At 38.5% G+C, this 27,498-nt stretch overlaps 1 protein-coding gene across 2 annotated transcripts; it reads left to right on the forward strand.

Annotated features, from left to right (window-relative positions):
• Positions 1–718: 718 nt before the first annotated feature.
• Positions 719–19,541, forward strand: FBXO47 (F-box protein 47). Of its 2 annotated transcripts, none has more exons than XM_078377974.1 (11): positions 719–836; positions 2,832–3,039; positions 4,154–4,324; positions 8,736–8,812; positions 8,924–9,001; positions 11,397–11,529; positions 11,719–11,895; positions 13,146–13,292; positions 14,912–15,054; positions 17,161–17,320; positions 18,830–19,541. In XM_078377974.1, the coding sequence occupies exons 1-11, from the start codon at positions 777–779 to the stop codon at positions 18,937–18,939; spliced, it is 1,464 nt and encodes a 487-aa protein (XP_078234100.1). In that variant the 5' UTR covers positions 719–776; the 3' UTR covers positions 18,940–19,541. The 2 variants fall into 2 exon arrangements, with proteins under 2 accessions (XP_078234100.1, XP_020649675.3); XM_020794016.3 differs by having other exon boundaries at positions 11,397–11,505.
• The last annotated feature ends 7,957 nt before the right edge of the window (positions 19,542–27,498 follow it).

The raw sequence follows: 27,498 nt of genomic DNA on the forward strand, positions 1-27,498 counted from the left end.
TTTTGCCTCATGCAAAACTAAAAGTTCACATTTTGCGCCACAGTGATGAAAAGCAGCTTTAATTCTAATAGATCTTTCTTTCTTTTTATTTGCTTATCTGAGAGCTAGGGTACCAGATCTCAGCATACATGATGCAAGTTCAGATTGCTCTTCTGTGCGTGATCTTTGAAAAACTTAAGATACAAATTTATTTTCAACAAAGCCTTTTTTGACACCTTACAGACTAATATGTTTTCCCTAGCATATGCTTTTGTGGACTATAGACCTCTTCCTCATGCAATATTAGCAGATCTGAAGAGATGGGCTATAGTTCACAAATAATAATAATAACAACATACTGTCAAGTCATATAGGACTTATATCGACCATTTCCAAGATTTTCTAGGTACAAAGTACTGTACTTGACCATACAAAGTACTGTACTTGACCAACTGCTTGACCATTCCCTTCTTCTGAAAGGTACCATCCATAAAGCTTATAACACATAAAATTTACTAGTCTTTAAGGTGACACAAGGCAATGCCTCCACTCTTATGAACCATGTAGATTCTACATAAGGGGGGCGGGGTTTGAAAGATTTTTACTCAGACTTATGGGAGGTGATCTGTGTGGAGCTTCACATTTCCATCTTATTTTCCATATTATTTGTCATGCCCATGGTGAGTTGAGGATTTCAAGTTCAGGGTCATCAGTAGAGTTGATAATGAGACTGAGCTGTTCCTTTCTCATATCTTGACAAGGTGGAAGAACTTCTAATCAACTTTCTAGAGTCAGTGATGAGTTGTATGAAGACCAATAAGAAGAAGTTCATTCCACTCAAGACCAACCTGTTCATGGTAGGTAGGTCAGATACGTGATACCAATGGCTTACTTTCCAAAGGGGGCATGGTTCACTCTGCCATTTCAGTCAGTGGTACATACCCCTGCTCTGATCACAAATTGCCTATGATGTTTAGAAATGTGTAGATGCACAATTAAAACTAGTTTACCAGCTGCATCCATTCCTGGAGAGGTCTGATCTGGCCACAGTGGCACATACCTTAGTTACATCCTAGCTGGATTACTATAACATTCTGTACATGGGGCTGCCTCTGGATAGTGTCTGGAACCTTCAGTGAATCCAAAACATGGCAGCCAGTTTGCTAACGAGGTTGGTTACAGGGATCACGCAATCCCTCTGAAGATCTACTGGCTGATGATCCGTAGATCTTCAGAGGGATTTGAAGTGTTGGTTTAAACCTATAAAGCTCTTAATTAATGGCTTGTGTCCAAGTTGTTGCCAGCACCTTGTTTACCACATAAGTATGCTTGGGTGTTAAGTTCATCAGTTAGAGGCTTTTCTCTTGGCACTATTGCCTTCACATGTGTGTTTGTTTATTTGTTTGTTCATTTGGCATCTGTACTGCCCATCTGGCTACTAGGCCACTCTGGGCAGTTTACACATTAAACAAATAAAGCATATACAATTCCAAACAATAAACATAATATAAAATCAAAATAAAGATAAAACAACCAACAATTAAAAACAACAACAACAACAACAACAACAACAATAATAATAATAATAAAGAACAAGATAGCAGGAATGCATGCATAGGCATCCTTCAGTCTCGAGAGACTATGGTAACATGCTCTGTATCGAGGAGTGTCCTCTCCAGAGCATGAAGCCTGGGTAAAGTAATGTGGAGGACAGGCTGATACCCAAGCAGCAGATCCCCCCTCTCCACGTTGCTGAAATGGTCCAATGGAAAGGCAAGATCCAATACAACTGATTCCAGCAACGTCGCAGGAGTTAGCAGGACTGATAGTGTAAATTACCAGTCACTGTAATTAGGAGTTGTAATTAAGGTGTTGTAAGGTCTGGGAAGGCCTGTTGGAAAAGCCACATTTTTTACAGTTGCTTAAAAATTCTCAGTGAAGGGACCAGATGGATTTTGGGTGGGAGGTTATTCCAAAGCTGACTACAACTGCCAAGAAGACTTGATTTCTGTTTTTCTCTTTCTGGGCCTCTCTTGGAATCAATATTCTTAATTGCCCAGCCTAGGAAGATCATATGGGAGGGGCAGATTTCGTTGGGAGGAGGCGTTCTGCCAGCTATTGAGGTCCTAAACTTTTTAGGGCTTTATAAGTTAACACCATCACCTTGAAGCTGGCATAGAAATGGATGGGTAACCAATGCAGGTTGGCCAGGATGGGAGAAATATGTTGATGTTTCTTGATGCCACCCAATAATCTGGCTGCTGTGGTCTGGATCTGCTGAAGTCTCCGTAACATCCTCATGGGCAGCCCCAAGTAGAGAGCATTACATTAGTCTGTTCTCAAGACTACCACTGCATGAACCAGCATGATGAGGGACCCAGTGTCAAGGTAGGGACACAGCTGGGCAGTGTTTGTGGATTGGGTGCCTCCTTCTTCTTTGAGGGATTACTCACTCCACTAAGGATGAGGTTTGCAGCTTGGGTGTACTACTGGACTCAGTGCTATCGATGGAGCCTCAGATAACGTCTGTGATCATTTCCACCTAGTTCCTGCAATGGGTAGACAAAAAGCAGGAAATTGATGTTCTCCTCTTTGCAGAACAGTTACTTTCAATCTGTGTCACAAGGGAATGCTGGCAGTACACCAAAACAGCCATATTTACAGATCACATATTGTTTAGGAAATTACTGATATAGATTTGAAAGAATGCTTCATTTTGAACTGTGCTTATAAAATTCAAATGTACACACAGTACAGCAACTGTATATCAACTATATAGTCAACTATGCCACTATGTAGTCCTTCAATTTGTGATTTCTTTTATTTTATCTTCCCTGTGGACTTTCTTCCAGGCTAAATTTATGGAACAAGAAAGAAGGAGGACATCTCCTCTAAGAGCCAGCTATACCCTAATTCCTAACCAGAGATACCGACGTAGCTACCGCCGTTCCCGCAAGTTTAACAAAACCCCGGATACAGATTCTCTATCTTTGTCAACCCTTGGGAATTTCAGAACACTTCCTTTAGAAATATTTCACATGATTTTAGAATATTTGCCAGGTAGGTATTTGTATGTGTGTAGTATATCTGTTAAGACAGCTTTACCCCACCTGCGAAATATTGCAGCCATACCAATTGCCCAAACACATGGCAAAGTACTATTGAGTGAGACATAGTGGAGAGAATTATGCATCAGAACCTGGGAGATCTGGGTTCAAATTCCTGCTTAGCTGCAGAAACTGTGAGTGGCAATGGTAAAATCATTCCTTAAATATATTATATATATTGAAAACCCTATTAGGTTTGCTACAAGTTGGATGCAGCCTGATGGCACATAACAACAACTATTGCATTTACAGGATCAGTGTGCTCATTTGGGATACAATCCAGTTATTCCTGGGAGAGTGTCTCAGGATCTATATTCTGGAGGTGCAGAGGGAGGTCTGCTGTGACAAAGAGAAAGGAAAATCTACCACCACAGCTATTCCACTGTTGCAACTTTGATAATGCTAAGGCATGGAGTCAGGAAAACATTTTGAGCCATGTCTCCACGAAATAAAGCTCCAGCAAAGGTTAAAAAAATCTATGCCAGCCCTGGAGTTGCCATAATTGTATTCCCTCCCATCTGAACAAGCATGGGTGTGAAGCCATGCAAAACTTCAGGAAATAGTGGTTATTCTACAATGAACTCTCACCCTCTAACTTCCCATATTATTGCTCTGCATGCATTGTTGTATTTAAATGTTTTTTAATGTGTCATGAAGTTGGAAGTGACTTATTATGACCCCAATAGAGCTTTTAAGGTAAGTGAGATATAGACACCCGTAGAGTCTGTCAGAATTTGCTACTTATAATGCACAATAGCTGAAATCCATAATGAGTGGAGGGTTCTGCCAAAGTCTTCCACTAATCCTCATTTGAGTGGGAGGAGAGAACAAAAGAGCACTTTTTAAGTGTGTGAACATGGAAGAAAACAGCTGAGGTATATAATGAAGGGAAAGTAGTACTAGAAGGCCAGATGCTAAGCCCTTAGTTACAAGATTGAATCCACAAAGCCAACCGTTTTATCTGATAAAATGAATTCTTCTTGGCTGATAATCACCAGTGTTTTGTTAGAGAAAAAAGACTAACTGTTGTGGGGTTTTCTCCCCTTTTCTCTCTCTTTTTCTTCCAGTGAAGGATATAAGCATGCTAAGCATGGTATCAAAGACTATCAGCTACCGCCTTATTAATTACATCTCGAGTCCTTCAGGAAACAGAAGGCTTTTGCTACGTGACTTTCATAACCCTGGCCTACTTGGCTGTAGGAAAGGATTCTCCATTCTAGAGCACTACAGATCCTTAGGTGACAAAAATTTTAACAGCCACATTTTTATTCCTCTTTCATGCAAAAGAGTTAAATAAAAAGATGATATAAACCCTTGGTTCACTGGAGAGAAGAGAACAATGCTACAAATTGTATCCTATTAAATGACAGGAAAGGATAATATTGCAGATGAAAGAAGTATTTTCCTATGGCAATAAAATGTACAAACCAAATCTAGATTAAAAATCATATAATGAACGAAGGTTATCTTCTCAATCGATGGCTACAAATGCAAGTCTCAGATTCCTTTTGTGATATTTAGTTTTGTTAACAATGTCAGAAAAAAAGGGGACCAAAGCTGACTTGAATTGTTCCTATGATGTTCCTGAATTGTGAAATGTTCTTATTGACAATGCTGATTTCCCAGAATCTGTCAGAAAATTTAGTCAGTATGACACATTAAAAACAGTGTGTATGTGGGGTGGGGGTGGGGGTAATATTAGGTAAAATCATATTGAGATGATTATGTCAATGGTGATTTTTAAATTTAGGGTAATTTGCCTCCAAACATGATACCATTTGCATTATACTGGTGGGCATAACTAACATGATTTTGACCAGCACTGATTTAATATAGTGATACAGTGATATAAATAACCACAAAGCATGGCCTATGTACATATTCACAGTAGGTTCAGTCTCACATATAAACATGAGAGAATTGTTGTTGATGTCTTTGTCACAGGATCTCTAAGCTAAATTTCATTTTGATGCTTAATCAAAACTGGTGAAAGCACAAAATAGTGTTATTCCTCAGGGCAGTGGTGTCTTTTACTCGTTGTGGCTAGTAAGGTAGAAGGTATGGGAGCCAATTGGAGGCACAGCCAGGGTGATGAGCAGACCCAGGTCCAAAGTGAGCATTGATGCACACATGCAGACTTTCATACATACACATGGAGGTAAGTGTTCCATTCATTAACTGTACAACTCAGCTAAGGAACAAAAATACACTTTGCTCCATATTAGAAATATTCCCATCTGACAATGTTCCCTTCTTCTCCTACTGCCCTCTCTTTTTCTTTCACTCTCATATACACTGTGTGTGTCTGGAATTTTAGCAGCAGAGAGCTGCAGGTTTGCCATTCTTTCTGACTCTGATTAAAAAAGGAGGGCAGAAATGAGTTTGCTAGGTTTAGCCTGTGGTAAGTCAATGCCCAGCCTTTACTGCCCTTATGAACCTGCCTTTACTGTCTGCCAAAAATCCTCACAACTTTTAACTATCTCTTCCATAACATTCGCTGTCTTGTAAAACTATATAAATATGAAAAATATAAGTACAAAATATTTAATCTGAATTCAGAAAAATAAACCCAGCAGTATACAAAAATGAATTATCCAGGATATTTTAAGAAGATGAACTTCTGCACACAAGGTTTTGTTGTACAGTTTAGAATTTTTGGTTAAATTCCTCCAGCTGCATGGAGGAATTTTGGCTTAAGATTTGCTCTGTTGCTTTTTTTTTTTTCCAATGGACTTCATTGCACCTTCTAAAATATGTCTAGGATCTTGCAAGAAAAATAGCAGAATGTAAGGAAAAAATAGTGGATTGAGAAACTCTATTAGAAACAGCCATTGGGCTTTTGTTACATGTGTTTATAACTACCCTGTTTTAAAGAAACAGAAATCTGAGAAACCGTTTCTTTTACACACTTATAATGCCTTCTGCCAAAATCATCTTTCTCATTGTTGTCCTTGTGCTCATGCCAACTGGCTGCTTGGTTTCTGTTGTAAACTTCGTGTATCAGTTCTCTGTATCAATTGTAGACTTTCCCCACTGATTCCACACACTGTCCAATGAAATTACTTAGGCATACTTGGACACCCTGATTTTGAAGCAGTTCAGCACTTCCAGATAACAATGCAGTTGGGGACAGGTTGGAGTCTTTTGAATTTTCAGCATTTGTAGTATTCAGGACAATGGAACCTTAAGGAGCCTTTACTCCTACTCCTACTCCTACTCTTTCTTCTTCTTCTGCCATCAAAAAAGGAACTTTACCATGTCATGTATTTAAGAGACAGATTTTAAATATTATAACTTCCAAAATGATAGACATGTCAGTCTCATGCAGCAAAAGCAGTAGTGATTTGTGACACCTTAAAAGACAATTATAGCATAAGCTTTTCACGTGGCATTTGTTCCTATCTTGCCCCCACTATATTTCCGGATAGAGCGTCATGCATTCTTTCAAGCTTATGGCACAATAAATGTGCTGGGGATAATTACTTGATCTCTCCCTTGATGTTATAGCTTGGTGAATGTAAAGGGTGTCTTATGAGTAATACTTTTTAAAGTTTTTGCCTGTTAAATATTTCCTTTGCTCACACATTTATACTATGATACCCTTGGGTACACACATTTTTTTTCTTTTTCTTTCATACTTCTGCTACTTTATAAACAATCTGTCCTGACTCTTTTGCATATAGAGGTTTATGCCCTGTGTCCACTTTTTCATCCAGAAATCCAGCTCTGCTACCTTCACAGAGCCTTTCCTGCACCAATGATGCTTCTATCTTTCTTAAACAGCCCAAAACTTTCATCTATATTACAGTGGACCCTTGACTTACAGACTTTTTGAGTTACAGACTTCTCTGGCCGCAAAATTTAGGTTTGACTTGCAGCCTGAGAATTGACTTACAGACCAGAAAAAAACCAAAATGGAACAAAAACGGCCTGTTACGGGATTAATCGGTTTTCAATGCACTGTAGGTCAATGGAGACTTGACCTACAGACTTTTTGACTTGAGAACCGCCTTCCAATATGGATTAAGTTCTCAAGTCAAAACCCCACTGTACTCTTTGATCAAACTCTCTCTTCTCTTTCCAAGTGATCATGTTACTCAGATTGGATGTGAGACCTTCTGTCTGAAGTGCATGTGCTCTATCAGTGACCAGCAGACTATTTTGGTGAATGTTATTTATCCTTTCTCCCTGTACATGCACTATTACTTTCCTGCATTTAAACCAGATAAAATTAGCTTAAATCCAGCTCACTGGAAAAGCTCCTATAGCCAAAACAATGGCATATAAAATTCAGACAGTATCATCAGAGGGTTGATCATTATCATCTTTTAAATGGACAGCTAGCTATACAAGATGTGCAGAATTTCTTGCCCTGGGATGGAGGAGCAACATGACCATGCAGTGAGTACTCCAGTCTGTGAGGATATGAATTCCTGCCTCCTTGCAAGTCCACCCTTTAGCCATTGTAGTAGTACAGTAACTCTGTAGACAGGTTTTGTTACTTTGCCTTTTTTAGCTTGTCACCTGGATATATTTCCAGTGTCCTCAGTACCAGATGTTCTGAACAAGGCAGTGTTTATTCAAATGTTTTGAAGAAAACATTAAATAATAATTTTCCATTGGCAGGAATATTTTTTCCTACCACAAAAGCTGTTCTAAATTCTACAATATGCTAACTCTCCTGTCATTCCTTCATTATGTGCTATGTTAAAACATTTGGAATAAAATTTCCTCTGATGCTGCTTGGAAAAATGTTCAAAATTCTTTCAGGATGGACAAGAATCAACTGGGTTGCCCTGGTTTATTTTCAAGTTTGATTGTGTTATTTTTTAAAATGTGAATGCTCTTAGCAACTGTCATTCTAAAACTGACATATTATTTTTTGCAAGACTTCAAGTGTTATCTATGGGGCCTTTTAAAAACTACTATATCGACAGACTTTGTTGTGCAAGCTTCAGCATAAGGAACCAAAATTCTCTGAGGTGTTAGAGGACTTCAGCTTTATACTAATGTAATTAACCAATTAATCTGGGGAAAATTTTCAGCTGCCTCAGCTTAATTTAAAGCATTGATTTGAAGCAAATGATACTAATTCAGTTTACAACTAACTCTGATCATAATAAACATTTATTAAGTTACCTGAAGGTTGATAAGTGTTGTGCAGAACATTGATGTGACATTGATTGCAGCCAGAATGCTTACATTCTTTGTACAAAGGAGAAGCAAAGGACTGGGATTTTCAGCAAGTAGGAGGATAGGATATATGAAAGTCAGGTTGCACTGGCAGTGACGGAGCAAGTATGCGTAGAACAGAAACAGACAAAACAACAACTTCACAATTAGAATCAGAGCTGCCTTAAGAAATAGAGGATATTCAGTTATCCTCCAGTAAGGTTTTTTTAATCACCTTCAGCAAAATTGCCCTGTAATTTCTGCTTTAAGACTTCTAGAACAGTATTTGTTCAAGAGACAGGCCTTGAGGAACTGGAAAGAAAAGAATGTATTATTTGGTGCTCCTAATTATATCCTGATTTTAGCTGATTAAAATATATTCACTTCTGCTCATAATTCCCCCCAAATGATTTCAGATTATTTCACATTGAGATTATTGAATTTCAAATGTTTTTGCATGCTTCTGTCTCTTTGCAGCTCTGTTGCTAAAAAGGTGTACTTTATTGCTGCCCACAAAGGAGAGGTTGAAATACATACACAACATACTTTCAGAAGTAAGCATGACAGTTTTTTTAAAGTTGAATCTATTAAACTGTTACATTTTTTGTGGTATCTAAAATAAGTTAATTGAAATAAGCTTGTTTGGTTCTCTTTAATCTTTATAGATTTCCTGCTTTAAACTTAATGGTTGCTTGGATCCTTTGCACTGTTCTGGACTACAATGTTATGGGGTCTTTTTACAGGTAAATTACAGCATCTGAAATACTACCAGTTTATTAGGACATCCTTGTGGACTGGAGTCCATTTCATCAAATGCATGGCATGTTCTTCAGTGAGGCCGAAGTCAAATGAATCCATAAAATACAAACATTTATTATCTAATCTAACCATTCACAAAACAGATTGGGACATGATAAATGCAGACATGTTTCATCTGGTCAATTAATTAACATATGCAGTGTAATTGTCCCTGTTCAAGCCACAGGATGTAGAGATGAACTTCTTGATGTATTATATTGTGATGTGGGGGAGCACTTTCAGTTCAAAATAACCATCTTAAGATCAGTGACAGAATGTTATGGGAGATGGAAATGTTCCCTACTAGTTTATGAATATTGCCTTTTCTGATGTCAGATTTATGTCAATTTATTTCTTTGTGAGTCACTGAGGTGACTGGTTTGTTTGTCTTGTGTAGGCTGCAGAAGGACATTGCTGACAGATGACAGTACTTATTGCAGGATACTTTTTGGGAGGAAAAAGGGAAAGTCATCTATTTGTGTGATGGAAAATATAGTTTCTATCTGATGACTTTTTAAATGATTTTTTTTTTCACAACAGGAAAGAAATGAGCTAGTGAGGGGGTTCTCTGCATGCTTCTGACCAGCTCTTAGGATACAAATACATGCTACAAATTAAACAGAATCCCCAGTCTCTTGTTTCTAGTAGAGCTTAATGCTCCATGTGTGGGCACCTCATCCCACCATTTCAGAACTCACCTCCACTCTGAAATCAGAGGAAACCCCTCTGGCTTCTGTCGACATGCATGAAGTTGGTTCTGCCTGATTTGGGGTAGATCCAATCGTTCCTGGTACCATAGAAACACAATTTTGTAAGATATCCTGACCCTGTATATCTCAAGATGTTGGAGGGGTTCCCTTGAGGAGGATGGGGCAGGACGTCTACTTCTATGAAGTGAGTTGCACCATCCAAATCTGGTTATAGTCCAGAATATTTATTTTGCAAAATGCACAAAAATGCTCTAGAAATAATAATCAATAGGAGCTATTACTCAACCTGTTTCCCTAACCTTACAACTCCAAAGTTGGTTGCAGCTGGAGTAGGCCCATTTGAACCAATAGAACTTACAGAGGAGCATACTCACAACATCCTATATGGTTCAATGGGCTTCTTCTAGTGCAACGTATTATGCTAACAGGTTTTTAGCCATTATGAGATAGGAACAGAATCATCTCCTATATCTAACACTAGTTTCCTCCATAATGTCTTCTCAAATTATTTGGGAGTTTCAGCTTTTTCAGGTTTATTTGTTCCCTGCAATCAAAACTGCCCTCTGTGTTTCTATAATGCTAAAATATGAGACTTGTAACTGCTAATGCTGGCACAGTCAGACTGTAAGGGCCAAACTGTATGTTGCAGTTACAAATACTGTAGCTCATTATCAGAAGCTGAAATCTTTATCCCAAATAAATGTGATTTAAGCATACCTTTATGATGGAGCAGTCAGTCTTTCAAACAAACCTCTTGTTTACATGCAAAAGAAAAATCACAAAATAAGTTAAAATGCAAACTGCAGGCTACACAAGCCATGAAACCTTCTATAGTGACAACCACACATCTTCCAGCAGTTGAAAAATTAACTCTTCTGCTTTATAGTTCGGCCCTATGATTTGGGGGGGGGGGTTAATCATAACTTTTGAGGTGTTCAGTGCAGTTACTGGTCTTTGGAAGACTGGTTTCTCTCTCCCAAAAACTCTCAAATCTTTTACCAGTGCATCGGAGATTCGTTGCCCTGTTGGCTGATATGGTACTTGATGCTTTTGCTTTGCATCTTCATTTAATCTATTGCCTCCCTCTCACAAAGAGACAGTAGAGATAGAGGTAGACTGTTGGAGCTCAGCTTTGGATCTCCTCCAAAAAGTGCAGCTAATATAGAGCATATAAGAAGAGCCATGTTAGATCAGATCAAAGGCCTATCTCAGCCAACTTTTAGTTTATACAGTATAGTGGGCCACCAGTTGCTTTTTGGCAGTCCACCAGAAGAGGGCATGGGTGCAACTATACCTTCTGTTTTATGTTCCTCGGCAACTGATATACTGAGGCATAATTCTTCTGATATATGAAAATGATACATGGTTTTCCAGCTAGTATTCACTGATGGCTCTAACATGCCTAAATTCATCCAATCCTCCTTTAAGGCTATTCATTTTGGCAGCCATCACTATGTCTTGTGGTAGTGAAGACAGTTTACATAGCATGTGCAATGCATGTACATCAGATAGAAAATACATTTCTTATATTTACATACACAGATACACACATGCTGGCTGAATAACCTGGTTATTTAATGATTTCATTGACTTTATTTTTATTTTAATGTATTTTTCTACATTTCTTCAGATGTTAACAGCTGGCTGGGATGAATTAGAATGTCATCGTGTTTATAACTTCCTCTGTGACCTGACTAGTTTACCCCGGAGAGTCCACACAGTTGTCAGCGGCAAGCCTGGTAAAAGTTCCATGTACAGAGAGGGTAAATTTGGGTCTTTGGGTTCTGTAATCTTTTGTATTGAACCAAGGAAGTGTACAGTCAAGAGGGATTTGCCTCTGGGTTTCTAGAAACACCACCAAGCAACTATTGCCAACTATAGATTGTAACACGGTAACAGCAGCATACTTTCCAGCCTTATTTATTTCTATACATTTTTATGAATTATCCTAGGAAGTGCTCGAAAGCTGGAGCTGAGGATAAGAATATTTTGCCGCAGTGTCCTGTTAAATCACTGGATTAATCAAAGTGATTCTGCATTTTGGCTAACACGTATTTTAAAACCTTGGCCGATGGTAAATCAAGCCCGACTACTATATATTATATTTGGGCCTATCTCTACTCTGGATGGTAAGTTGTTTTAATAACTGAAGCCTAGATATTGGTTGGTTGGTTGGTCAATTGATATTTATACACCGCCTTTCTAGGGGACCCAAGGCAGTTCACAACTGAAACGATAAAAGAATCAACAGTTTTAAAATATCAAATAAATACGTATAATATTCTAAACAAACATATATCAAGATTAAAACCAAGGATAAAAACTATTTTAAAATATTTTTTAAAATTAAAATCTGTAATAAAGTATTCCCAAGACACTTATTGTTTAAAAGCCTTCATGAAAAAGGAAGGGATTTGTCTGATGATGGAAGGACAAGAGGGAGAGGTCAGTCTGATTTCTTGGGGTAGCACATTACAAAGCCTGAGAGCAACCACTGAAAAGGGCCTTGACAGGATCCTCTGACGAAACAGCAGGGAACTCCCCAAAAGTGTTAGGGAACCATTTGGAACCATTAGTCTCCTAGGGCAGACCATTTTAATTGCTCCCACCCCACCACTGCAGAGGCTCAGAGTTTTCTCCGTCCATGACAACAATCTACTGAGAGTTCTTCCACACCCAGATCACTACCTTCCTGCCCAGTACAGAAAGCCGAGACAAGAGTTTGCCCTGCAACAGGAGTGGAGCCAGAAAAGAAATATATAGATAGGAAATGTTTAGCAACATTTTATCTCTTTACTAAACATTTCTTATCTATATATTTCTTTTCTTTTCTTATAGTTCATAGGTTGTAATGGACAATCATTATTGGGTCCTTTTAAGGAGAAAGGCATGTTAAAACTATTTTAAATTAAATAAATAAATATTTAGGGCAAAACCCAATTGCTTGTCCCAGCTACAGCTGGAAATGAGCAGGTCTCTGTTAAGTCAACACTGATTTAACAGCAGTTAGTCTTCTGTTAGTTGGGGCTAACAATTAGATTATCTCATATGGCCAAACAAACATAGAAGAGTATTCATAATGTTTTTTTCAAATGGCCACTTTTGCTGATATGGAACTCCCTAAAACGTCTATGCCACACACATTGGCATGAACAGAATTTACTGGGATGAAATTTGCAATACTTCTGAAAGTGTGTAAAAGCAACTGCAATTCTATTTAAAGCTTACAGCAGAAGAGCAGTGACTTGAATAGTGCTAGGAGTCACCCACCTGGGAAAAGTCTAACACAAATTGTTCTCTTTTGAGTTAAAGGGGTAATGCCAACTTTTGTCCAAAGTTAATCACTTCCATAGTGACCCTTGTGAATAATGTAATGCAGGGCATGTGGTTTGGCAGAAAATGACTGACAATCCAACAGATGAAACCAGTTTGAAAGGGCTGGCAGATGCCATTAAGTTGCTTTATGACACAGAGGCAAAGGAGTGGACAGCAGATGATGTAATCAGTCTGTTGGATGAACTTTCAGGTACAGTTTTGCCTTTATTCTGCACCTTAGAGAATGTTCTTTCTTTCCTCAGAATCCAAGATACGATCAGGTAGCCATTAAACCTAGAATACGTTCAGACAACCTGAGGCTCAGGTGGAGTACTAGATTATTAATTATATCCTCCATTGCACAGGATTCGTTCACTCATTCTTTCAGTGCATGCCGAGGCTGATTATCCCATTTTACTACCCACCTAGTTTGTTGGCAGCAGCGGAACAGTAAATTAGAAGCTATAGTCCAAGTATTCACTTTAGTTTGCTCCAATAAAAGCAACAAAGAGTCTTGTGGCATCATAATAAACAACAAATTTATTTATGGCACAAGCTTTCATGGACTGCAGTCACAAAAGCTTGTGCCAAAATAAATGTATCTTTAAGGAGCTACAAGATTTTGCATTGTTTTAGGAAAACCTGTTGTGAGACCATAAGGCAATTCCACAGTATTCCACAGCAATCTTGCTCTCTGCTGCAAAAATTTATCCAAGATACATATAGATACACATTGTTCACAATTCAGAAAGAATGTTCCTGGCTATGTGAACTGATTTTGATCCACCATCAAATGTTTCTGAAGGAGCACAATGCAATATTTCTTCATACACTTTTGCAGCGTACAGCTTTGAAGGTAAACATGAGATTCAATGCATTCTTTCTTTGCAGGATCTAGTTTTCTACAATTTGAGAGTTAGTAATGCATTTTATAGCACTATTCTTTTTCTTATGTTACTCTAGTCTTTGTTAGTAAAAGACTGTTAGAAGTAGGAAGACTTTGGCAGAAGATCTGAGTGGAGGGAAAGGGAGAGGAAATGTGTTACATGTTACAAATCAAACAAGTTTTAAACAATGATGGTAGTTTAGGACTAGCAGAGGAGTTATTTGGGAATATCTGGCTGTTGCAATCCACCAGCAAATATGGACATGTGGCACATCTTTTTCTTGTTAGCATATACTGTAGAGTGAACATCCTTGTGGGCCATGAGGGTCAAGTGGCAGGACCAAACTTACACATGTGCACATATATACTATAAGATCTATATAGAAATCCAGATGTGCCCCCTGTGCTTCAAGATTGCTGAAGAAGGGGGAGGTTATTCGTGGTGTGGAAAAATCCATCCAGGCCCCCACCCTAAAACCAGAGGTAACCAGAAATCAACTTCTAGTTTTGTAGAGAACCTTTGGAGATGTGAAAGAAGACACAAGGGGGCACTCCTTCCTTTGCTAACTTTTATGCCCATTGAGCTGCTCAGATTTCAGACCTGTTGTTCAATAGGCCTTCCTTTTAGATAAGTAGGACTGTAGTAAAGTAATCCAGCAGTACCTGTTTTTTTGAATTCATGATAAAACTTAGGTGTTTAATTGCAATCTGCAAGCAACAAATGGACTTTCGGCTAAAGTTTAAATTATAAGGCATTGCATTCTTTGCAATGGTGTTGGCTGTTAGACATGTTATTGTTTATTTCATTAAATTGATATACTGTATTTTATTGGTGTTCTACTGCAAACACTTTGAAAGAATACAGCTTGCAATAGCAGCAAATAAAAATTAACAAAAAATTAAATTATGTGTACATAAACACACAGTCTTTCATATTTTTATAGTAGTTCCCAGGGAATGGCTACTGGAAAACAGTGCCCGTCTTCTTATCTTGTGTGGAAACAATATCTGCTTCACATTTATGGCTAGTAAGGCAGTGAATGGCAGAGCTGTTGAACTAGCAAGACTTACAGTTTTTCTAGCTTTGGTAAGTGTTAATGAACACGCAAGATTCCTTTTCATTTAATATCTTCTTCTTCCCAATATTAATGTCTATCAATATTAAGACTCGATATAACATTAGATGGTTTTAGATAACAACTCTGCAGCCAGAATCAGGATGATGGCATGTAGAGAAAGAGTATTCATCCTCCCTCTCCACTGTGATTTCATTGACCTCCCCTTCCCAAGTTTCTGTTTAGCATAAGAGGAAACTACCATTGGCACACTAAGGGAAGCTCTTCCCTCCCACTTCCCAGGGCTAATAAGTGCTTTGCAGGGCCAGGACATTTGTATCACACAATAGCAATGCTGGGGACAGGTAACTTCCTCCTCAGACTGCAGTCCAAATCCTCACACATACATCTGCTTTTAGTTCTTATACAGTGGGGTCTTGACTTGAGAACTTAATCCGTATTGGAAGGCGGTTCTCAAGTCAAAAAGTCTGTAAGTCAAGTCTCCATTGACCTACAGTGCATTGAAAACCGATTAATCCCGTAACAGGCCATTTTTGTTCCATTTTGGTTTTTTTCTGGTCTGTAAGTCAAATCTCAGTCTGCAAGTCAAACCTAAATTTTGCAGCCAGAGAAGTCTGTAACTCAAAAAGTCTGTAAGTCAAGCCGTCTGTAAGTCAAGGGTCCACTGTATAGTATGGAAAGGAGAGTAAGCACGTTAAATACAATTACAGCTTTGATCTCACATCTGTTTTCAGGCAAGTTGCCTAAATTACAGAAAAAAATTAAGGAGGGAAATTTTAATATCATGTCTGAGATGTTAATTATTCTGCATTAAAATATATCTATGACAGCATAGCTGGTGGCATGTTTTGCTCTAAATGTGGAGAACTGTTTTGTTTACAGTTTTGTACAACAAACCTATCCTTGGTGAGACCTATATTTTCCTAACTGACACCCTCCAGATGTGTCAAATTAAAATCCCATGATTCCAAGCCATTATTGGCAACGGCTGATGGTGATGAAAATTTCTGTCACTAGGAGAAGACTGTTTTAAATCTATGAATCTGGAAGCCTTGAGCTCAACTCCATCATGCCCTCATTGGATAACTGTAGGGTGTTATCACACAGTTATTTGTCCTGAGGTGATGCAAACTGTATCTCACCCTGGCATTTAAATCACTGTGCAGATCACACAGAAAGTTTTAATGCTCATGGAAAGTTCCATTTCAAGTGTCCACATATCACACAACTCCCCTTCTCCCACATTCTGCCAGTATCACCACCTTCTTATCTACTCATTTTGTAGGCATTCAGATTCCCTCCCCCTTTTTGGTCAATATTTAATAAGGGAACTAACACTACAGTTGTAGCACTAAACTAGAAGAAAAAAGTTTTTTAAAAGATATAATTCACAAATTACTCTGCAGTTAGTTCAGTCCTTAACAAGTGAGAGCAGAAGACAGGCAAAAGGAGTAGAGTTCACCATACACCATGACCCACTGTGCATAATCAGTTATGATATCTGGACATGCCCAGCAATGGGTCTATAGAACCAACATAAGGAATCACACAAATGAAAATCAAGACAAAATAGTTTGAGTGGAAATGCTACAAATAAATATAACCTTGCTGGCTGAACAAAATATACCACATACTCATGCCTATTTGTGATTAGTGCTAACATCATCTAGTTGATGCAGTAAATACCTACAGCAGTAGTTCCCAGCTTTGGGTCCCCAGATGTTCTTGGACTAAAACTCCCAGAAGTCTTCACCACTAGCTGGGCTGGCCAGGATTTCTGGGAGTTGTAGTCCAACAACATCTGGGGACCCATGGTTGGGAACCACTGATCTAAAGGAAGAGTGATAGATAAAATCTTTATTGGCATAAGGAGGAAGAGTAAGAAACACAGCACAAACAGGGGGACAAATACACTTTTAGTCATTTATCTAGTTTAAAAACAAATACAAATGTTCTTTAAACAACATAATATTCAGTGGGATCTTCTGGCCTTGTCAGAAATTAAGTTTTATTAACAATGAGTCTTTGAGACCCAACAAATACATTTATGGGTATGAACAGCAAGAAATAAAGGCGAAACTTTGTTTTGTGGATGTTTCCTGCTTTTGTTGCATCAGGTATGTGAGAAGGACCTCTATTGCATGGACTGGGCTGTCAAAATGATGCAGAAGGTCTGCAAGGTTTTCAGAACACTGGGAGAAAGGAATAACTTCCTGCAAAGTGTAGAGAATGCCTTTGCACATATTATCATGGAAGCACTTCAGTCAGTGATATCTGGTAAGAGTTCCATGTTAGAATCATTGATCCTATTCAGTGTCTTAGTCTTTATGATCTGAAACTGGCAGCTTGAGTGGATTCTCCTTCTCCATTAAAAAACAAACAAACAGTGTTCTAAATACTGTAGATGCAGGAAACAATTTAGGTGGATGCTTCAAGTTCCAAAAACCAAAAAAAAAGCTTTCTTCAAATGTAAAAGCTTTTTTTGCCTGTTCCAATAGGAACTACTAAGGCCTGTAGCTGCTTATCTTTAACTGTGAATTTCCTGCTTCAAGAGCAGGTTGTTCTTTATAATCCTTTGTGTCCTTTCTAAGCGCTACAGTTGTAACATAAACAACTTGCATCTTGGATTTCTTATGCTGTTCTGTTTGCCTTTCTTCCTTTTATCCATCATATAAAATTTTCCATACCCAGAATCAAGTGAAAATATGGAATTGAACACTGGGTCCATGGGAATAATAATAACTACTGTACAGTGGTGCCCCGCTTGACGGTGACCCCACTTGACGACCAAATCTCTTGACGAGTTTTTTGTGATTGCTATAGCGATCGCAATACAATGGTTCCTATGGGGTTTTTTCGCTTTACTTTGATTGTTTGCAAAATGATGTTTTTTCTGGCTCCACAAAATGGCTTCCCTTTGCAAAATGGCTTCCCTCCCTTCGCAAAATGGCTGTTTTCTGGACAGAAACTATTTCCCCATTGGAACACATTAACCAGTTTTTAATGCATTCCAATGTTTGTTTGTTTGTTTTTTTGCTTGATGACAATTTTGCGTAACAGTGATTTTCCTGGAACGGATTATCGTCGTCAAGCGGGGCACCACTGTATAAGCCACCAGTTCAGTTCCAACATATGGCAACCCTTTCCAGGGGCTTCTAGATAGAGAATATGCAGAAGTGGTTTACCATTTCCTCCTCCTCGAGGCACCCTGGGACTGTGCAGCTTGCCCATGATTATATAGGCATGCTGTTCTCCATGGAGACACAGTGCGGAATTAAACTCCTAACCTTTGGCTCTGCAACCAGATACTTAAACCTAAGAAACGCAGCTTTTAAAAATAAAATAAAATAATCTCAAGATGAAATGAAGCCCAGTAAACATTCAGAGAGTTGTAGCCAAGACTCCTTATAAATTTGCAATTCTCTAAATGTCATACTTCACATTGTAGAACTGAAAAAAGAAATGAAAGATTAATTCTGCTGCTACATATACGTACTGTATATGTAGCACCATGAGCTGTGAGTTCCTATTAAACATTTACAAAAATATAACCTTTGTAGTCAGAATATAACAAAATGTAAATAAAATCTTGGTGGGTGGACTCTTCACCCAAGACAGGTAGGATTCATGCTATTAAAATGATCCTTGAAATAGGAGAGCTAGTTTACACTTTTTACATGGAGCAGTTCTGAGCATAATCCTCTTGCTTGTACATTTTAAACATGTTCTACAATATCGGTTTCAAACCAGTATTTGTTCTTTTAACTCCTTATTTATTTTGCTTAGGAGAGCATGATGAGGAAGACAGCAGCTTTTTAAACCTGTTTCATCTGGTAAATGCACAAGCAAATTTTCATAAGGAAATTCTTTATCTGACCATGAACAACAGAATGTAAAATTCTTTAAATCTTGATGTTTTGGAGAGGATGGCACCCTGAACAGAAAAACAAATCTTCCTTGCTCATTAAAAGAAAAATCTTTGCATGTAGTTGTCCATATTCTTATCTGCAGTTCAAATGTGCATTTAAGTGGGTATGACTAATTGAATTTTAAGAGTAAAGATTTCTGATCTTACTAAAGCACATTAGACATTTGTGTGTACCTGTAGGCTCATTTGATCCATATATATGCATGTTAGTAACAGAGTAAACAGACCGACTTATAATCAAAGAAATGAGGAACTTACGGCTAACTTGATTTCATTGGGTCTACAGTAAGAGTCATTAAGTATGGATTCAAGATACACACACACACACACACACACACACACTTTGGAAAACCATACATTCACTTTTCCTTGGAAATAAAGCCTATGTGTCATACAGCCACATGCCCATTGGGTTCAGTTAAGCATTATAACAAGCAACAAATAGAGAAATAGTCATACATTTCCTATACCTATCATTTTTGTCCGTTTCACCATTTCACAAATTTACACCACTGCCTTGAACCTTCCCCCTTCATGGATTGCTGTCTTGTCCCCTTCATGGATTGCTGCCTTGTTGTGGCAAAGGGGCTTGAGTAATTCAGAGAAGCTATGGGCTATGCCGTGCAGGGACACCCAAGACGGACAGGTCATAGTGGAGAGTTCTACTAAACACAATCCACCTGGAGCAGGAACTGGCAAGCCACTTTTTGCCAAGAAAACTCCATGGACAGAAACAAAAGGCTAAAAGATATGATGCTGGAAGATGAGCCCCTCAGACTGGAAAGTGTCCAACATGCTACTGAGGAAGAGTGGAGGACAAGGACAAGTAGCTCCAGTGCTAATGAAGTGGTTGGGCCAAAGCCAAAAGGACACTCAGCTGCGGATGCACCTGGAAGTGAAAGAAAAGTCCGATGCTGCAAAGAAAAATACTGCATAAGAACCTGGAATGTAAGATCTATGAACCTTGGTAAGCTGGATGTGGTCAAACAGGAGATGGCAAGAATAAACATTGACATCCTGGGCATCAGTGAACTAAAATGGACAGGAATGGGCAAATTCAATTCAGATGATTATCATATCTACTATTGTGGGCAAGAATCCCATAGAAAAAATGAAGTAGCCCTCATAGTCAACAAAAGAGTGGGAAAAGCTGTACTGAGATACAATCTCAAAAATGATAGAATGATTTCAATACGAATCCAAGGCAGACCTTTCAACATCACAGTCATCCAAGTTTATGCACCAACCACCAATGCTGAAGAGACTGAAATTGACCAATTCTTTGAAGACTTACAACACCTTCTAGAACTGACATCAAAGAAAGATGTCCTTATTATAGAGGACTGGAATGCTAAAGTAGAGAGTCAAAAGATAAAAGGAACAACAGGTAAATTTGGCCTTGGAGTTCAAATTCAGCGGGGCAAAAGCTAATAGAGTTTTGTCAAGAGAACAAGCTGGTCACCACAAACACTCTTTTCCAGCAACACAAGAGGTGACTCTACACATGGATATCACCAGATGGACAATGCCGAAATTAGATTATGTTCTCTGCTTCCAAAGATGGAGAAGCTCTATACAGTCAGCAAAAACAAGACCTGGAGCTGATTGTGGCACTGATTATCAGCTTCTTATAGCAAAACTCAAGTTTAAATTGAAGAAATTAGGAAAAACCATTGGGCTAGTCAGGTATAATCTAAACCAAATCCTTTATGAATGCACAGTGGAAGTGAAGAACAGATTTAAGGAACTAGATAATAGATGGACAGAGTGCCAGAAGAATTATGGATGGAGGATCGTAACATTGTACAGGAGGCATCAACAAAAACCATCCCAAAGAAAAGGAAATGCAAGAAAGCAAAGTGACTGTCCAATGAGCCCTTACAAATAGCAGAGAAGAGAAGGGAAACAAAATGCAAAGGAGATAGGGAAAGTTACAGAAAATTAAATGCAGACTTCCAAAGAATAGCAAGGAGAGACAAGAGGGCTTTCTTAAATGTACAGTGCAAAGAAATAGAGGAAAATAATAGAAAGGAAAAAACCAGAGATCTGTTCAAGAAAACAGGAGATATTAAAGGAACATTTTGTGCAAAGATGGATATGATAAAGGACAAAAATGGTAGGGACCTCACAGAAGCAGAAGACATCAAGAAGAGGTGGCAAGAATACACAGAGGAATTATACCAGAAAGATCTGGAGGTCCCGGACAACCCAGATAGTGTGGTTGCTGACCTTGAGCCAAAAATCCTGGAGAGTAAAGTCAAGTGGGCCTTAGAAAGCATGGCTAACAACAAGGCCAGTGGAGGTGATGACATTCCAGTTGAACTATTTAAAATCTTAAAAGATGACGCTGTTAAGGTGCTACACTCAATATACTAGCAAGTTTGGAAAACTCCGTAGTGGCCAGAGGACTGGAAAAGATCAGTCTACATCCCAATCCCAAAGAAGGGCAGTGCCAAAGAATGCTCCAACTACCGTAAAATTGCACTCATTTCACACGCTAACAAGGTTATGCTCAAAATCCTACAAGGTAGGCTTCAGCAGTATGTGGACCGAGAACTCTCAGAACTACAAGCTGGGTTTCGAAGGGGCCGAGGAACTAGAGACCAAATTGCCACCATACGCTGGATTATAGAGAAAGCCAGAGAGTTCCAGAAAAACATCTACTTCTGCTTAATTGACTACGCAAAAGCCTTTGACTGTGTGGACCACAACAAACTATGGCAAGTTCTTAAAGAAATGGGAGTGCCTGACCACCTTATCTGTCTCCTGAGAAATCTATATGTGGGACAGGAAGCAACAGTTAGAACTGGATAAGGAACAACTGATTGGTTCAAAATTGGGAAAGGAGTACAACAAGGCTGTATATTGTCTCCCTGCTTATTTAACTTATATGCAGAATACATCATGCAAAAGGCCGGACTGGAGGAATCCCAAGCCAGAATTAAGATTGCTGGAAGAAATATCAACAACCTCAGATGTGCAGATGATACCACTCTGATGGCAGAAAGTGAGGAGGAATTAAAGAACCTCTTAATGAGGGTAAAAGAGGAGAGCACCAAAAATGGTCTGATGCTCAATACCAGAAACTAAGATCTTGGCCACTGGTCCCATCACCTCCTGGCAAATAGAAGGGGAAGATATGGAGGCAGTGACAGATTTTACTTTCTTGGGCTCCATGATCACTGCAGATGGTGACAGCAACCATGAAATTAAAAGACTCCTGCTTCTTGGGAGGAAAGTGATGACAAACCTAGACAGCATTTTTAAAAGCAGAGACATCACCTTGCCTAGAAAGGTCCGCATAGTCAAAGCTATGTTTTTTCCAGTAGCGATGTATGGAAGTGGGAGCTGGACCATAAAGAAGGCTGACCGCTGAAGAATTGTTATTTTTGAATTGTGGTTTTGGAGGAGACTCTTGAGAGTCCCCTGGATTGCAAAGAGAACAAACCTATCAATTCTGAAGGAAATCAACCCTGAGTGCTCACTGGAAGGACAGATCCTGAAGCTGAGGCTCCAATACTTTGGCCATCTCATGAGAAGAGGAGACTCCCTGGAAAAGAACCTGATGTTGGGAAACTGTGAAGGCAGGATGAGATGGTTGGACAGTGTCATCGAAACTACCAACATGAATTTGTCCAAACTCTGGGAGGCAGTGGAAGACAGGATAGCCTGGCGTGCTCTGGGGTCACGAGGAGTCGGACACAACTTAACGACTAAACAACAACAACTTGAACCTTCTTTCAGAAGTCTTGTGGTGTCAAATTGTTGGAAAGATAAATCCTACCTGAATTCATTCCATCTTTATTCTCTGAAGTCATATTCTTGGTAGGTGTTCATGTTTACAGCTAAGATACACTGTATGACTTACCTAATATAAACATCTCCTGACCTAGGCAAATATTTAGGTGACCTATCAGGTGAATGGAATTTGTGCGTGGAAACAGGTTTCCTTAACTAATATTAAGCACGCAAAAACACTATGCAGGAAATTGCGTACTGCACCCAGCAATACTGTAACTTCCAGTAATACTGTATTTAATTTCCCTCCCAGCTGACTGCTGATTCTTGCCCTACAAGTCTGTGCCCTAGCTATTCTTGTTACTGTGTGTGTCACAGAAGCACCCTAGTGGCATTCCCATAATTCCCTGAATTAGGATGAATGTATCTATTTCTGCCCAAGTGGGGGGAAGTATTTGACCTTTTAGTACTGGCTCTGTAATTGCAATATCATTAAGAGAAAGCCAGCAAAATTAACGAAGCCTGGTCAATTTTCTGTACACTTTCCATAAATTCATTATGCCACTAACCTTTCACACACACATGCTCTACTGTAGATTATTTAAATTTGTGGGCTGTACTTGTGTTCAGCAGAAAGATAATTTAAAACAGACCTTTGCCATAATCTACAAAACCAGAGCAACAGCGGAAGGTTTATATAAGAAGAGCCCTGCTGGATCAGGCCAAATGCCCATCTAGTCCAGCTTCCTGTATCTCACAGTGGCCCCACCAGATGCCTCTGGGCACACATGAGACAACTAGATACCTGTCTCTCGATACCCCTCCCCTGCATCTGGCATTTTGAGGTACCTTCCTTTTAAGCCTGGAGATTATACATCCCAGTTATGGCTTTTAACCTGTCATGGACTTTTCCTCCAGAAATCTGCCCAATCCCCTTTTAAAGGCACCTACGCCAGATGCCATCACCACATCCTAGTCAGTTCCACACGGTGGGTCAATAAATATTTTCTTTGGTCTGTTCTCACACTCCCAACACTCAGTTTGAGTGCATGCCTCCTGGCTATAATATTGCCTGAGGGTAAAACTGCTTCCCTCTATCCATCTTATCCATCCCCTGTATAATTTTCTATGTCTTAATCATGTCCCCCCTCAGGTGCCTTTTCTCTAGTCTAAAGAGCCCCAAACACTGTTGTAGCCTTTCCTCATAAGGGAGATGCCCCAAACCAGTCATCATTTTAGTCATTCTCTTCTGCACCTTCCCCAATTTCACTATGCCTTTTTTATTAACATTTTATTAATTTTTCAATATATCTACATTTAGTTTATGCTTGTTAAACGTTGTGTTACATGGGTTGCTTATAATTATTTGGTTTTGCATTTTGGTGTCTTAGCTGTCCTTTCAAAATCTATACATTTTTAAAGCATTTGAACCAACCTTATTTATTTATTTATTTATTTATTTATTTATTTATTTATTTATTTATTTATTTATTTATTTATTTATTTATTTATTTATTTATTTATTTATTTATTTATTTAACTTGTATGCCGCCCACACTTCACAAAGGTCTCTGGGCAGCTTACAACAATTTAAATACAATAAAAAGATAAAAAGATAAAACAATTACAATACAATTAAAAATGCAGTACTCTAAAAATTGCCATCAGGACTTACAGCTGATATTATACCAATTAAAAATCTTCTGGAACAAGAAGGTTTTGACCTGCCATCATCAACATCAGTATCAGACGAATCTCACTCGGGATGGCGTTCCATAGTCTAGGAGGCCCTTTGTCTATAAACCATCCCTCTTACCTCTTTGAGGGATGGCTTTTTCAGGAGAGCACCCTGGCTATTAATTGCTGGGTAGGTTTATATGGAAGGAGGCGGTCCTTCTGGTATCCAGGGCCCAAGGCGTTTATGGCTTTATACGTCAAAACAAGCACTTTGAATTACACTTATGTGTATTTTAGTGTACAGTATTGGCTATCATAATATTGCTCTCATAGTATACAGTATTCTCAAAATCGTCTAGTAAAATACCTAATAAAAGCAATTCTAGTTTTGAATCTATATAATTTTGAGGCAATTTAACCAAGTTTGTATTTTATACCAATAATATCTAAATAGATTCACCTTACCTCACCTTAAGACCCACCATGTTATGCATTTACCCTGATTAGTGATCCCTTATTTCAGTTTAATTCCTTTTAAAAGATATGTCCCCTTAGAAGTCCAGAAGTCAGGTATATACATGCTTTCAACATTGAGGACCACCTTAATATTTTTTTCCTTTACATCTTTCTAAGTAACTTCTTCTCTTGTTTGTCTTTTTCCAATTCTTATTCCTATCTCTCTAAAAATTCTGCCGTCTCTTGTATTGTCTGAAATCATTTTATGCACTTGATCTATCTCCAATAAATCTTCCAGGCAATTTTTAATTAAATCTGCTGGTTCTCTCCCCTTATCTTTGCTTAGCACACCTAAGACTCTCCTCATCTCCAGAATTGGAATTAAATCTCCTAAATTTTATCCTCTGATTTCCTCCAGCCCTTCTTTGGTTGGCATACATCATCCACCACCCTCACATTTCCTTATTCATTATTCCTTGTCTCCTGTTGAATATAGTCCATCCTTAACTTCTTCTTCATTGTGGGATCTCACTATTTCTAAAATTGTTTGAAGGGTAGATTTTGTTTCATCCCAAAATATTCTTTGTTGTAGCATTATGTCCCAAGATGTCAAATAATTGTATTCCAAGTGAAAGATATCCAGTTGCTTAAAGTAATCAGTCGTTTCATCAATAATTGCTTTAATAAGACCACTTTAATAGATTGATCATCTTTAGGGTTAAATTTGAATCCACTCCAGTTAATTTGTCTATGCTTCAGTCAGTTCTCAGGAAAAAAGGGGAAGTCAAAAGAAATTCTAAGCTTAAGATCGCCATAGAGTGGTTGATAAGACTTGGGAGAACGCTATTGGATCAACCTAATTTAGAAATTATGCAAATATCTTATTTTCACTGATCTATACTTCATCAAGGAATTTAATATTCAGAATACAAAGGACAAGCATTAATATAGGCTTTCTCTGAATATTTCTGCAAATTAGAAAATGGGTTGGTTACTAACGGTGAAACAGTGGTGGTAGATTTTTTTTCAGATTACTTAAATTATACGGGTCCTGATGTTTTTGCTGGATTATGGTTCACATCCTATCTGGTGTTGGCTGGGGCTGATGGGAGTTGGCCCAACAACAACTGAGAGCCAGGGATTCCTCACTAAGAATAGAAGAATTAAATATTGTGAAAAGCTGTTGTTTCACTACTATTCATATTATTCACATGGTACATATACACCCTGTCTTTCTTCCAAACAGCTAATTGCAATATACTGTATATGATGCTTGCTTCCACCACATTTTATTTTAATAGCAGTTCTGTGAAATAGATCAGGCTGAAAGATAGTGACTTATCCGAGGCTGCTCAGTAAATTTTTAGTTAAGAATTTAAATCTATATTTCCTTATTCCTGGACTCCTAATCCAGTATTCTAGCCACGGCATTGCATTGACTTTCTAAAGGCATTTACTGAAATTACTTGGGAAAAGAACTAGGAAATCTCCATTTCTGGCATGTCAGCAAGCACATTCCATTCATTGCAATGAACATCCCATCAGCTCTGCTTGTCAATGCAGCCTTGTAACTTTGTGATGGGGAAAAGATTCCTCTCTACCAGTTGTAACCCAACAAATGGCTAGACAAGTTAGGCTAAGCTGAAGCCAAGTTTTATATCATAGAACCACATCCAACAAAGAGAGAGAATGCTTTCCTCCGCTTCATTTCTTAGCATTTGCTGTATGGGTGAGTTTCCTGGTTCAACAAAGGGTCACACGACAATGCTACCTTTGGTCCTATGATGAGGCAGAGCCAGGTGGCTACCTCAGGCAGCACTTTACTATTGTATTTTTCCTGGCATAGATAGGGAGAGGTGCTTGTGGTGTGCCTTTTGTTACTATGTTTCAGAAACAGCAGAATCAATTGCTACAACAATTATTTGGTAGAGTAGAACCATTCTGCTAATTCACTTATATGCTACCTGCAAATAATAAATATCTGCCCCCCCTAAAATACGTATTCAAATGTATTTCCAGGGTGTGTTTACCATAAGTGGCCACTAGAGAGAGACAGAGACCATGTAATATATAGAGCTCAATAGCTGTATTTTCCAGTACAGTATCTGTGGGGGACTTAGAACCAATCCCCAGTCTCTTCAGCCTTCAGAACAACAAATTTCTGCACCTGTAATTACTCAAAACCACACAGAAGCCTTCTACGATCATCCCTACACCCTACACACTTTGATAAGTGGGCTACAGCCTTGCGCTGGTCCTATGGAGACACAGATTCTCAGTAATCTAGGCTTTTAAAATTTTAGGAATAGTTGAAAAGTTCTGACAGTATAATAAGAACAATCATAAGAAGCAAAGTGTTGTGGCACCTTTAAGATAACACGTTTAATAAATGAATACTAAATCTGTTAGTTGTAAAAGTGTCACAAAAGCTTGGTTATGAATGGTGTAATAGTTTTATAAAGGTAGTCATGTTAGTCTGTGCTAGCATATCAGGCCAAAACAAATTAAAAATAAAAAAACCAATGAAGACAAGAGCATAGTGGCATCTGAAAGACTGATTGATATATTTTAATGTGGGCTTTCATAGACAAGTCTACCACTTCCTCAGTCTGAAGGACTTTTAAGGTGCCACAATATTCTTGTATTCTTTTTTAAA

This window comes from Pogona vitticeps, chromosome 6, assembly GCF_051106095.1.
Source record: "Pogona vitticeps strain Pit_001003342236 chromosome 6, PviZW2.1, whole genome shotgun sequence".
NCBI lineage: Eukaryota > Metazoa > Chordata > Lepidosauria > Squamata > Agamidae > Pogona > Pogona vitticeps.

Coding starts and splice junctions, on each gene's coding strand:
- FBXO47 (XM_078377974.1), top strand. CDS start 777: ATGAGTTGTATGAAGACCAATAAGAAGAAGTTCATTCCACTCAAGACC. Junction 8,813..8,923: donor TACACAACATACTTTCAGAA/GTAAGCATGACA, acceptor TAATCTTTATAG/ATTTCCTGCTTTAAACTTAA. Junction 9,002..11,396: donor GTTATGGGGTCTTTTTACAG/GTAAATTACAGC, acceptor ACATTTCTTCAG/ATGTTAACAGCTGGCTGGGA.